Source organism: Choristoneura fumiferana, chromosome 18 (genome assembly GCF_025370935.1).
Source record: "Choristoneura fumiferana chromosome 18, NRCan_CFum_1, whole genome shotgun sequence".
Classification (NCBI taxonomy): Eukaryota; Metazoa; Arthropoda; class Insecta; order Lepidoptera; family Tortricidae; genus Choristoneura; species Choristoneura fumiferana.
In genome coordinates, this window is record NC_133489.1 from 1,840,014 (window position 1) to 1,854,567 (window position 14,554).

The 14,554-nt window shown below is 37.7% G+C and overlaps 2 protein-coding genes across 3 annotated transcripts in view; one reads left to right on the forward strand and one right to left on the reverse strand.

The window, feature by feature from the left end:
- LOC141438355 (mutS protein homolog 5-like) overlaps positions 1-1,379 on the forward strand; it is a 23,463-nt gene extending 22,084 nt beyond the window's left edge. Inside the window, exons 17-18 of the mRNA XM_074102213.1 lie at positions 238-393; positions 1,282-1,379. Of these exons, the coding sequence (XP_073958314.1) occupies positions 238-393; positions 1,282-1,374 (249 nt within the window). The 3' untranslated portion in view covers positions 1,375-1,379. The remainder of the gene's footprint in view (positions 1-237; positions 394-1,281) is intronic.
- Positions 1,356-14,554, reverse strand: part of LOC141438209 (ubiquitin-like modifier-activating enzyme 5) — a 27,982-nt gene continuing 14,783 nt past the window's right edge. Inside the window, exons 6-10 of one of the 2 annotated variants that reach the window (XM_074101987.1) lie at positions 8,930-9,041; positions 7,757-7,854; positions 7,132-7,258; positions 5,749-5,822; positions 1,356-3,937 (exon numbers count right to left, since the gene is read on the reverse strand). In XM_074101987.1, coding sequence (XP_073958088.1) covers positions 3,824-3,937; positions 5,749-5,822; positions 7,132-7,258; positions 7,757-7,854; positions 8,930-9,041 — 525 coding nt within the window. In that variant the 3' untranslated portion in view covers positions 1,356-3,823. Of the gene's footprint in view, positions 3,938-5,748; positions 5,823-7,131; positions 7,259-7,756; positions 7,855-8,929; positions 9,042-11,782; positions 13,668-14,554 lie in introns of those variants that run through there. The other variant, XM_074101986.1, reaches the window with a different exon arrangement.

The window sequence follows — 14,554 nt, forward strand, 5'->3', positions numbered from 1 at the left end:
TAAGGTTCGACACCTCAATAGGAAAAAAGGTAAGGTAATCACTTTTTTGTCCGTCTATCTATCAAGACTCTTTTTCTCAGGATCGCGGGTAGATATACTCAGCGGTACAAAATGTGGTCCACTATAAGTACAAAATGTACTGCTACTGCTTACATTTTAGGGCCAGATTTTTGCCACTCAGTATATCAGGATAAAATTAATATCAAATAATCAGGTCTTTAAAATCAAATGTTTCAGCGCTTCGAGTATGTAATGGACGGTGACGCGCCAGTATTTCTGTTCCGCGTGACGCAAGGCTGCGCGGAGAGTAGCTTCGCGGCCGAAGTGGCACGTGCCAGCGGCGTCTCCCAGCACGTGCTGGCACGTGCCAGCGAGGTCGCCACCAGTATGAAGGTCAGTGAACCAGCTCCGGAAACTTTCGTACTTCTGCTACGCATAGTCGACCAAGAAATCCCTTTACCATCGTTCACTGATATATTGCATAAAATCGAACATTGCATAAATTGCACATAACAACCTTGGGCGGAATCATCATATGGCCGAATTATTTATCATTCCGTTTTTTCCTTTTGAAGTACAGAACCCTAAAAACTGAAATGACACTAGGCAAGTGTCCTAAAGTCAGCAGAGAAATAGGAGTCCCGCTATGCAGGTTTTTTAAACTTGTTGTACGCGTTTCGAAAACAATTTAAGATAATTTTAACAAACCTGATTCTGACAAGGCCTTACAAATTTCAACTCTTTACTAGGAATGGTTAAAATTAAAATCTACATACCAATTTCATGATTTAAATTCGGGTTTTGTTCCGCGTACCTTGGATTTTAGAGAAGCTCGATATTTCGGCACAGTTGCATACGTGATGATCACGAGACGACCAAAACCCGAATTTAAATCATAAAATATATAGCACATAGTAATGACCGCGATAGTCTTAAACATTGTGTCTACACACCAAGTTCTGATTTAATCTTGTGGACACAAGAATTTGTTCTTCAAATATATTATCGCTTTACATTAATTCACTTGTAGATCGGCGCTAATGTGCTCGACGACACAAGCGCCACTGAACTAACGACATCTAGGGGACTTTAATTGAACTGAAGTATTAATTATAATATTTACAATTTAAAACTACATCTTTCAGCATGTTACTTGATATTCATACATAATTCATATGTAAAACTATCATAAGAAAATTATAATCTCCAACCTATTTAGGTACACCAACAGTAACGTCGGTCGTGTAATACATTATGTACCAAATGTGTTTTTATTTTCAGAACAACTCGCTACCGCCACCAAACGAGAAGATAATAGCAAAACTAAGGGCATTCACTGAAATGATAAAAACAGATCTCGCTGAGGACATTTAATAGTAAAATTTGCATATAAACAGTGTTTTAGCTTAGCAACTAATAACATTATTATTATAAAATTTTCAAATATGATAAACTAAAATACAATTACTTATGTCAGTATAAAGTATGCATCTTAATACCGCCATTTGTTTCAAATATACAAAATGAAAATATTTCTAGAATTATAAAATATAACACCGCTTATATTTAATTAGTTCTATTAATTTGTCATTTATTACTATACTAGCAGTGAGTAACGAAATATATCTTCAATTTAGATATTCGGCTATGATGACGTTTTGGTAATATTAAACTGTCATCAAGAAGAAACAAGCTCCGCAAAACCTCCCATTTTAGCATTGTTTGTGCTTTAATTTAAGAACAAATATATAAACATTATTTTCTGTACAAAACATTGATAATTACAAATAGGTACTTATACACAATTACATATAAAGCCGGAATGTATACGTTTTACCGCTAAATTGGTAATCTGGCAAAAAGCCAAAATATTACTTCCATCGTAAAATAAATTATGATCTTAAAATAAGCTAAAAATATTAGAACATACAAACAAGTTCATAATCATATCTCGACTCTCAAATAGGTAAGTCATTGATAAAATAATAAATAAAATTATTAAATAATAATCATCATCATCATCAAATACTTAGATAACAAGCTTAAAATAAATATTAAGTGCTGATTGGTCATCCCACCACATCTGTACCTAATAATGAAACCTATTAATATTTCAGTTACATTTAACTGAAATTTAAAGATTGCAAATTATTATAGTTCACTCATTCTTTTTCTCAATTCAGTTCCAATAAAAAAAAAACATGTGACAGTTTGATATGAATTTCAACACTCCCACATTTCTCGATGACCACCAGGCTAAAAAGAAGTATTTCTTGCTCATCCCAATCACGCGACTTTTTTATTTAGGTATCTAAAGGCAGAATCGAGTATTTGTGAGTACATTTTTGTGCGAACTGAAAAATGTGTATAATTGGCCAGCTAAGTCAGCGCCTTTGTTTTTTTTTTAACATGGCTCTGTACTTCAGCTGACTGTGACAGTGTTGCGGAGGCTTATAAACAGGCAACTGATTGGTTCATTTAACTTTTAAAATTCTCAAATTTTTATAACCGTAAGAATCTGTTAATAAGCACACGTACAAAATGTCTACTCAAACAGTTTTTTATAGCATACACAGCCGCCTTATGGATACAACTGTATCTTGTCAATGTTAGAAGAAGAAGGCCGACTTTAACTGTAAAAAAAAAGTAAAGTCGCGACATGATGAAAATACCGCTTGCGAGATTTAAGTTTTTGAGACAGACATACACTCATTAACACTGAATTACACACAATTCCAATAGGATTTACACTAACATTTTAGAAACGCCAGTTGCTACAAAAACTTGCAGTTGTGGAGAATAAAGTCTTGCTGCCGGGAAACTCGGGAACATGACTATACCCGAATTGTTTATCAATTACCGTATTAAATGATCGACGTATCTTGATAGTTGATTGACTAAGAGAATTAATTAGGATTTGGAGCCTAGAGAGCCTAGAGGCTAGAGGCTAGAAAGGACGGACCTCTTTTCCCATGGGTTCAAAAGGCGACTAAGGGACCTTATGAGAGTGGGCAGAGCTCTATTGACAATTACGAACTCCGTACTCCAGCTGCGGTGTGGAAGGGGTTATTCCCACCTGTTACCACAAATTTGTTACCAGTGGCAACAGCTGGGAATTTTTTTCTCATCTTTTACTACTAAGTACTCGGTGGTAACGACTGAGAATATTTTTCCCGTTTGTTACCACTAAAGTAACTGGTGGTAGGAAAAGAAATCCCAGTTGTTACCACCAATTAGTTTAGTGGTAACAGTTGGGAATTTTTATTCCCAGTAGTTACCACTGGTAAAAGATGGGAAAAAATTTAGCACCTGTTACCACTGGTAACAAATTGGTGGTAACAGGTGGGAATAACCCTGTGGAAGGGAAGGTGAAACTACCACACTATTTTCCCAAGAAAGAAGGCATTCGTTGCTGATACTCACGACAACGGACAATAGTGTAGCGACTTGAAGAGAAGAGAGAATAGAGTTTTATTAATGAACTAAAACACGTGAATAATTTAATACCATAATTGATTGACATTTCGTGAGTTATCGTAGCATCCGAGTGCACCTTATTAATTAAATCTACTTTTTCATTATGGTTTTTTTTTAATGTAGCCGGAAGTATCTCTGTTTGGCCAAAGGCTTTCCTCAACTACTCTTTCCTGTGCTGAGCAATTCAACTTATAGAAAATTTGTAACTTGGTTGACCTGGTACTTATTTTTTAAATAAATAAATAACGAAATCACACATATCTGTACAATAAAGACTGCCATCAATGTGCAACTGTCCATATAATTCCCAGCAACATTTGGCTTGTGAGCGGGTATATTGATGTGTTTATATGGTCTTCATCTGCTGCATCAGTTCTTCGAGAGACAGTTCTGAGGCGGCCACGGCGCCGCCCGTGCTGGACTCAGGAGTGCTGTTGTCTACAGGTATGCTGTATGCCACCTGGAAACATTTTGGTATAATTTAAGGAAGGTGTCTGTGTGAGTGTATGGACCTTGAGTTTCATTTCACTACTTTGACATTTGCGGCACGTTTGTCATTGGTTTTATAACTAAATGAGGCAATCGCAAGCAAATATAACATCAAAACGGACCTCTCAGCACTAGCACAAAACTTAAACAGTTTTTAGGGTTCCGTACCCAAAGGGTGCCAACGGAACCCTATTACCAAGACTCCGTTATCCGTCTGTTTGTCTGTCCGTCCGTTTGTCACAGGGCTCTATCTCTTGAGCCGTAATAGCTAGAGACTTGAATTTTTCACAGATTATGTATTACTGTGGCCGCTATAAAAACAAATACTAAAAACAGAATAAAATAGATATTTAAGGGGGGCTCCCATACAACAAACGTGAGTTTTTTGCCGTTATTTGCTTGATATTAATAACGGCAACAGATAGACGCTTGAAATATTTAAAAATAATCAATTAAAATAATAAAAATATTTAAGGGGGCTCTCATACAACAAACTTGATTTTTTGCTAATGTCTAATGTTGTATAGATAATGGGACGGAACCCGTCATGCGAGAGTCCGACTCGCACTTGGCCGGTTTCATTTGAATGTCTTAAGTGTCCGTAGTATGCCACAATATCATATTATTGCAATTTTTCTTTTGAAATATAGTTGTATCGTTACTATCGATGTAAATATAGTGTTATTTTGTTACTAATAAAAATGTCATGATTCGACATGGCGACAAACTATAAAGTGAACTGACGTCATGGCGGTTTGTTTACGGTTCGTGCTAGTGTCGCCCCCTGCGCAGAGCTTTGCGTAATACTCCCTAATGAGGGCTATCGCGTGTGAATTCGCCGCTAGAGGCGCTAGTGTAGCGTGAGGTCTCCGAAATGTCAAATCTCATAGTTTTTGGGTGAGCTACGCGGGTTTACTTATAATTAGAAAAAAATTGTGAATATTTTGCAACATCTGAAATTAATTATAGCAAATATGCATTCCGGGGCAATGAATGTCTGTGTTTGAGACAGTTTTGTCTTTCGGAAACCTTTGTCCTCCCTTTTTTCCGAACAAAACGGGGACTATGCAATACTGTGGCATGCTCGATATTTTTATGGTACGGTTTTAAGGTGTATTAAATATGATTTTAATCTAAACTTTGATTTCACGCCCGTAATAACAGACTTTGAAAGCCATACTTAAAAACCTCACGCTACAGTGCGCCATCTAGTGAGACAAAAAACGATAGCCCTCATTGGATAAACATATTTTTGGTGACGACACTCTTTCCCGGCCCGGGTAATACCGAGATGGAAATACCGACCCTGTTTTTTGTGTATACGCCTATAGAAACTGTAACGAGCTTCTATGGGCTTGTACGCGAAAAACAGGGTCGGTATTTTGCCATGTCGGTTAACCGGTCCGGGAAAGAGTGTCACCCGATATTTTGACTTTGACTTTAACGCCATCTAGCGATATTTTGCCTGTTAAGAAATTCTCAATATAACGAAGACTTTGAAATTCTACTCTGATCAGTATACTTCTCTACAAATTAGATCTAGAGTAAATTCTACAATCGAGATAAAAGCTAAATTTTCTTTTATACCAAGGCCCAAGGCTTTGATCGGAATCATCACTGCTGGGCACAGGCCTCCTCTGACAATGAGAGGGCTTGGCCCGTAGTCCTCACGCGGGCTTAGTGATTATTCAATTTGACGTAATCCAGGATTTTCAACTACCAGATTTGATTACATGTTAGCAAAATCGCGGGTAGTAACTAGTAAAACAGCAAAGTACCAACCTGAACACCTTCTACTAGTGTCAAATTGGTCGTGTTGTCGTCTTCGGGACAGTTCTCGTCGACCAGACTTATACCTAGAAAGATATTACACATTAATTTGGAATAACATAGCTTTTTAAACTTATATTAGACATAATTTATAAAATTTTAATATGAGAAATTATATAGCTTAATTTCTTAATGAAAATCACACGTTACATTTCAAATACAGTTTATTTGTATAAGGTTTTTTTAACACCCGACGCAAAAAATTTGGTCTTTATAAGTTTAACGCCAATGTGTGTCTACGGCACCGTAGCTCTCAAACGGATGGACTGATTTCATAAAGATTTTTTATGTAAAAGTGAGCTTCCTTGTGAGCTCTTAGCTTTGAAATGACAATGTCGGGCTTGATTTAACTTTTCTAAGTTCAACTACAAACAAATTTGTAGTTCATTCATTAAATATGAACCCCCCGCAAATTAACGCCCAATACAATAAATTATTTTTCCAAAATTTGTTAGGTTATATTCAGTTTCCTCCATTTAATAAGCCTTAAGCTGCGTTCAACCAGAGATGTGCGAGGTGTCGCGAGTAATGTGTTTTTCATGAACCAATAGAAACACTTCATTTACCTAGTCCCGCTCAGCACTTCTCCAGCAGAAACAGCTGAGCGGAGCGAGGCGAGGTAAATGAAGTGTTTCTATTGAAAAACAGCAACACATCCTCGCACATCTCTGGTGGAAACGGGCCAAGGAGCTATGGCTACAGATCTGTTCACTCACGAAGGCGCGGCCCTCCACAGCTAATTGTCAATGTGCACGAGTAAACCTCGTAGTTACACGTTGTCTTAGTCTCAGTGTGCGTGACTGACGGTACGCTTGCGACTGAGGACACGTTCGAGCTACGCACACATAGACAAGTAAGGATATCAAAAAAAAGGAAAGAAAAAACCAGAAAAAGAGACCAGTGCTGGGAATCGAACCCAGGTCCTGAGCATTCCGTGCTGCGTGCTATACCGTAACACCACCACTGGACAGAAGTACAGACACAAATTTCACTTAAGCAGCGACACTAGCGACATCTATGCTTTAGCCCTCATCGAGATACTTTCAGCACCCCATCGGAACTTACCGCTCACCCGGACAAGAGATGTCGCTATTAAGCAATCAAATTAAGATTGTTTTTTGGAGTCTTTTTGTATTTTTTCATTGAACTCCAAATTTTGTAACTTTACTGCTTTACTTTGATGACCGTAAAAGTAAAAAAATTTGGTTAAAATAAAAAATACAAAAAGACTCCAAAAAACCAATCTTAAGTACGGATATGTGTACAACTACAATTATAAAATGTGGAGGGGCGCTCATCCGTCAATGAACAGATCTGTAGCGCACATGTACTGACCCCAAACGTTGTCGGCGTGGACTGGCGCCACGTCCTCCTTGACTTCTGTGGCGAGCTCGACGGGCGGCCGCGCGCGAGCCTCGATCTGTCGCGTGCGACAGTGATTGTCGTCACACTGACTATTCGGCTGCGACAGACATAACCAAAACCATACTAATTATACGCCAAAACTCACTGTGTTTGTTACTGCTTCATGATAAAAGGGCTGGACGGATTTGAATGGAATTTGGTATGTAGATAGTGTGATAAGATGGGTCGTTACTTATTTTTTCACAAGTAACAGTTTCGAGAAACAGTTACTTAAAAAAAGAGTTTCTTTGCTACGTTTTGGTTTCTTTCAAAGGAAACGAAAATTTCGTTGTCAAGTGTAGGCGGCGGGGAGCTGGCGCTGCCAAGAGCGCAATCAGCGGTATCGGCAATTTTTGAAAAAAATATTAGTTTTTCTTTTACAAATATACAATTTTACTCGCAAATGTGATGAAAAACATTGTATGTCGCACGGGCGGTACTAGAATTACGAACATCGACTCATTAGAGCCCTCAGTCTTCGACTTCGGGCTTCTAATAGACTCTCGTTCGTAATTCCTTATTTACCGCCCTTAAGACACAATGTACTATTACGTACCTTTAGACTCATTGTGGGGAAGAAATCAGTCAACGCGCTGTAGCCGAGGTAATGTGTGACAGTCCCGAACCCTAACAGATACTTCAGCGTGTTTTGAACTGAAACAAATATGTATTCGTTAAAAAAAATTTTGGTAAAAATTTCATTTTTAATCCAAGCTTTTTTTTTGCTGACTGTACTTTTTGTTGACTGTACTTGTATTGTCACCCAAACTACATTTGCATACCAAATTTCAAGTCGATGCCATTAACCGTTGCAGAGTTCCGTCCTGTGGAGACGTTCCTGGCTGGACTACCAGGATGTCACTACCAGATTATTGTATTGTCACGCAATTTACATAAGTATGCCAAATTTCAAGTCAATCCAACCACTGGAAGTTGGTCGAATTTAACTTGCAAGATTTGATTACAGACAGACAATGGGACAGGTGAAACTAAATAAAAGCTTGTACTTAAAAAAAATTTTTTTTGCCCGACTTCCCGATGGAGGGTTATGTTTTTCGAGTGTATGTATGTAATACAGTTTTGTTCGTTTAGTATGACTTCGCATTTAACAAGCAACCGTTTTTAGCGACGTAAGTATAGTAGGCATATGTTTGGTTTTAATATTAGCCACCATGAAAGTACATCCGTACGTTTGGTACGTCGTCCGGTTAGTACGACGTAATATCAACGATCCCTTGGCCGTCGTTATAACCAGATTGTACTATACATTAATAATTATAATTATTTTCACCGATAAAGACAATATTTTTAAACAATTATTAATAATAACAATAATAATAAATTCATTATTTCGGGCAACTTGGCCCATACAATAAATACCTTACAGACTAACATACATATTTATAATCAATAATATTTAAAACTAATTTGGTGACAAAACGGCGGATTAACTAGCTCTGCTCTGCTTTGCTGGTATGCTAACATCTGGTAGCATGGTGAACGGTTGTGTTGCTCCGAACATGAGCTCTGTTTGAGTTTGAAACGCGTCAGTGTAGTGTGGTGGCGATAGATGGATCTGTGTGATTTGTGTGTTCTTATCTTACACTGTACAGTCGACGTACAGTGTGGAGGTGGAGGAACTGCATGAACACGCATATCTTGCACAAACGAAGCTATCATAAGGTCGCGGGTGAGCACATTGTTTCAGTTCACCAAGCAACAAACTTACCAAGGAAACCTGCGACGATGCCCATAGTGGTGGGCAGGCTGGCAGCGCACACGCCTTCCCGCTTCAGCGTGCGTTCGTCGATCTTAGACGCCACTACCAGGGGGGGAGCGCACTGTAAAAACCAATAGAAAAACTCACAAAATGTAAAACGTGATGTCATAAATTTATGCAAGTACTTGTTGTACCTGGATACCATTCCTAGTCAAAGTATATGCCCTAAGACGATTCTAACAGGCCCAAACGCGGCTGGGTTAGGTTATTTTGTTTTGGATTTCCAGTGTCTAACTTTTCCTCTCCCTCTACGAGTAATTATAATAATTGAAAATAGAAACTGAAATATAGATGCACAGAAAAAACAGAAAAATAAGACCATCACTGGGAATCGAACCCAGGTCCTCGGTAATCCGTACCGCGTGCTATACCGCTACACCACTGATGGTCAACGGTACCGACACGAATTTTCCTATGCACCTCATATCTCAGCTTGTTTTTGTTTCTTACTTAGTCACTTAAGCAGCGACGCTAGCGACATCTATGCCGTAGCCCTCAATTTAGGTTTTACGGGATGACCGTAAAAGTAAAAATTTGGAATTGAAATAAAAAATACAAAAAGATTCCAAAAAACCAATCTTAATAATAATAATAGTAATAAAATTTATTTGTTCAGATAACTAGGATTATATGCAATACCGATAACCATGATCCAGTTTACAATGACACCCCTTAAGTTATCGTTAGAGGGGGGCAAAAAGTCCAATGCGAATTTAAAGTAAGAGCAGTATGAATAGTTACTAAATTGGGTCTCCTTCGTACCTAATGCACAATATCGTTTGTCCTAAAATCAAATGCCATACCACTTTTGCCATAAACACTTTTGATATATCATTCATTTGGCATAATGTTCTTATATCATAATCCATAATATTACATAACCTAATGCTCTACCTATATCCCTAACATGTTTTGTACTAATATTGTAAGACATAAAACTTGAGAGTCATATAGGAATCAGAGTTTTCATTAGTCGACATTAGCAATCAAATTAAACTCTTATTCATACTCATACTCACTCATTTATTTAACTCTAAAATGCCTTTAGAGCGATCGCGATTAAAAATCGTGAGCATTATGTGATTCAAATTATAAATAAAATTATGATATTATTAATTATTACTATTATTTTGTGATTGATTGAACTTTGGGTGCCACGAACTATTTGACGCTGACTGTATACTCAAAGACAAAATGGTTACGTAGCATAACATTTAAAACCAAATGTCATAAGTTCGTTTTTCATATGATCAAAATATATACGGTCAAATTGCATAACGTACCTACTTCTACTAACTAGCTAACTAACTTCTTTTATCATAAATTAAAAAAACCTACGGTATAAATTCATAACGTTTGTAATCTATACAGCTCACTATGCATAACATTCAAAATACATAAAGTCAAATTAAATTATTATTTATTCGTATTTTTCATGTAGCGACTTTTCATAAAGCGTTATAATGTTCTCGTTTATTTTTATCACTTGCATATATTATTTTCAGCAGCATTAGGCAACCCACGCCCGATGTCGCCGGAGCCCCGCTAATGATTTCGAGTAAATACCTATATAACGAATATTATTTATTTCGGCTTTCGACATTTTAGACGTATGTGTATCAAGTTTATGACAAATAATATTATTCATTTTGTACTTCGATATTATATTAATTCGACCAGTCGTGTTGTATGTATTTCGAACGTTATAGATTACGAACGTTATTCATTTAGGCTTTCGACATTCTAGACGTATGTGTATCAAGCTTATGACATTTGATTTTAGATGTTATGCTACGTAACCGACAAAATTAAAGGATCGTGACATACTCACGAGCAAAACTACCGCATCACTTTTCATACTACTTTACTAATAAATGAATACTTACTAATAAATGAATGAGTATGAATAAGAGTTTAATTTTATTGCTAATGTCGACTCCATGGCTTGCTAACGTCTTACCGTGCGATGAAAACTCCGATGCCTAAATGATAATACAGAAAACCATAATATTAAATGCCATACGAGAACAGGCGTCGGCAAACCGCACCTTGCGAGTCAGAAAAAGTAAGTTACGTTAAAACTGCGACCCCAACAGAAACGAATTGCAGCCTTAAAAGTAGATTAGGTTAAAACTACGACTCCTACAGAAAATAACTGGGTCTTGTTCGTAATCCGTAACATAGCCGTTATTCATTTATTACCAATATTTTGCGCCTTTGAATATGCATAGTACCTACACTTAGCTGAAGCAAAACGGATCTACATTCTACATTCCAAATTCATCCAAATCCGTTCAGCCGTTTTAGCGTGAAGGAGTAACAAACATACACATACAAAGTTTCGCATTTACAACATAAGTAGGATTATTGTTATGACAAACAATGTAAGGTTAGTTCATAGATGATTATAGCAACCAGTAACCTGTATTAGGTAGGATATGTGACTATTAGGACAACTGATCATTAGTACTTAAGAAAATAGTGCAAATAAGCATTATGATATTCAATATTAGTATAAACAATATTATAGCATTTACGTTAGGACAAAAGTTATTATGGAAAAAGATCATTGATATGACCAGTTATTATGGAATTTACAATTAGGACAAAATATATTACTATGGATTCCAATATAGAAATTATTAACTAAGAAAATTGAAATCGAACCGGTGGAAATCTCTTCCGTTGTAGCAACATACCATATCTGAGTTCCACAAGTGCAACTATTAACAGCGACATTTGGAAACAATACAATACGAATATTTACTATCTAGCACCAATAGGAAATGGCCCGAAACCCACCTCTAGTATCCTCTTGATTAGGCTGCAGCCCCATCTCAGCCTGGCGGAGTATTTCATCTATAGTGATTTGGGCAAAGAACTTCTGCCACCCATTCAAACGCCTTATCTTATGAAGCACTTTTTGCCCCCAGCGCCTATCATTATCCGCCATTCCTTGATCGGTTTGCTGGTAGTAAATATACGGCTGATTGATAGTAGGATCGATATTGTCAAGTTGGATTGTTGGTGGACGGATCAGCGTATTGATATCGAGAGGTTGGTAGAACGGTTGACGGATCGGCGTGTAAGTATTGTGAGGTTCGTAGGACGGTTGAGGGATCGGAGAGTTAATATTTTGAGGTTGGTAGGACGGTTGAGGAATCGGCGTGTTAATATTGTGAGGTCGGTGGGAAGGTTGAGGAATCGGCGTGTCAATATTTTGAGGTTGGTAGGACGGTTGAGGAATCGGCGTGTTAATATTGTGAGGTTGATAGGAAGGTTGGGTAATCGGCGTGTCAATATTGCGAGGTTGGTAGGACGGTTGACGGGTCGGCATGTTGATATCGAGAGGTTGGCAGGACGGTTGAGGGATCGGCGAGTTCATACTAATTGGTTGGTAGGACTGCTGATTGAACAGCGAGTTGATATAGCAAGATTCGGCGGAAGGTTGAGGGATCGCCGAGTTCATACTGTAAGGTTGGTTGGGATGACTGACCGGGATTACATAGTGATGTTGGTTGGCTGGTTGATAGATCGGGTCCAAATACTGTTGTTGGTACAGAGGCTGGGTGGTCGTAGGGTTGATATTGCAATATGTGTCGGGGTCAGTAAGTTTCTCAAAGGTTTTTAATAATTTCGTTCTCCTCGGTGATTCTCGGCCTGGCCTATTCTGCTTCTCACTTGATGAGTCAAGAACAACAAAATTCACATGGTGTGGTTGGGACAAAATGTTTCTAGTAACACCGTCCTCGTTTGAAAGAAATAGAATATCTGGTGAATTGTGCATTTGCACCGTATCTGCTGACAGTAGCACATTTCTACACGCATTACTTTGCTGTGTCCGAGGTATTTCATTAAGCGTTTCAAATTGTTCTGTTACGGCGACATTTGGAATCCCTTCTATTAACCTTTCCGGCGATCGCTGTCCTTGTTTTTCCTCAACTCGAGTTCCTTGCTCATCTACGCCACATTCAACATCTTGTAGTACCGTATCATCTATCGTCAGAGTTACATCGTTGTTTCTCTCGTAATTTGACCGTTTTTTATCTCTTGATGTCCCTGAAACATCCTGAGATGTGTCAGTTGGCTCTAATAACTTAGTATCTTTTGGAATTACCAAATCGCCATCTTCCGTCACTTTTATTGGAGTAGGTGCATATATTCGTTCTGCTGCCGTAGATGGTACTGGAGTCACAGGCTTCCACTGATTTGTCTGAAGCTTTCTGGCTAAGCTTGTTTTTGTTTGCTTTCCAGGATTTTTCACGTATGCCATATACGTATAATACGCAAGATGACATCTTTTGGCATTCTCAGTCGGAGATTCCTCCACAACTGGTGTCTCATTGCCTCCACTTATCGGTGTGTTTTCTACTGAGGTTTTCTCAATAGATTGCGCTTTACAGTCAATTCTTTTTTCAATAACTGGCGTTGCCGGACGTTTAATCACAGGCTGTCCTGTTCCGACCCCAACTGTTGACGCTGGCTTATGTTTCGTATCCACATTTTTTGCTGCCCGAGTTGTTGATTGATGTACACTTGATTTTTGTGTCCAAGTTCTTGTGCCAACTGACACTTGCTGTGCTCTTGAAATCGTTGAAGGTTCTTTTGATGAACATGGTTGTGGTTCTACTTTTGTTACACGCGACTTCTGTTGTAGAATAGAATCGACTAGTGCTGATGTATTTTCCTATGAAATAAATGGCGAGCTTAAATTATGTGAAATAATACAAACAAATAATAATGGCAATCGTGCGGTACGGAACCCTTATTGTGCGAGTCTTCGCACTTAACCGGTTTTTTTAACTAAATTTAAAAATCAATAACCTGACTGCCTATATATAATTAAAAGGAAAAAATGTATATATCCAATACCCAAATAAATGCGCTCGAAAAACACAACCCTCTTTCGAGCAGTCGGGTGAAAACCGGTTACTTGAGTGAGACCTTGAGCATTTTATCATTTGAATACAATACAATGCAGTGAAAATTTTTAAACCGTCCATGTCTCAGTTTGTATTTTCGATATGGTTTCACGGGATACCCGTAAAAGTAACAAATTTGGAGTTGAAATAAAAAATACAAAAAGACTCCAAAAAAATTACCACCAAATTATAGATTTGAACTCCAGGCTTGTTTACTTTTTTTTTATTCGACTGGCATGGATGGCAAACGAGCAAGTGGGTTTCCTGATGGTAAGAGATCACCACCGCCCATAACTACTGTGATAGTTTTTCTTTTAAATTTGTTGTGTTCTACCATTTTTTTATTGAAATACTGCAAGTTAACGGTTTAATTAGTATATGATTAACAAGGTTATCTTTGTAAAAATTCACAAATATCACAATTTTTTTTTATAAACGCGAGCACTGATGGGAAGTCTGTACAAAAAAACTTATAGCTTCTCTAAATCCTTAAAAATGGAGTTAGCAACTCAACAAAGCCCCGAGTTGAAAGGCCTACCCATGATAACTTACACATTACACCGTTTAAAAAAAAACATCCAACACGTTACATTAAAAGAAGGTACACCAAAATAATATTTTTTTTTTTTCAAAATTTTGTTTTGTAACTGCG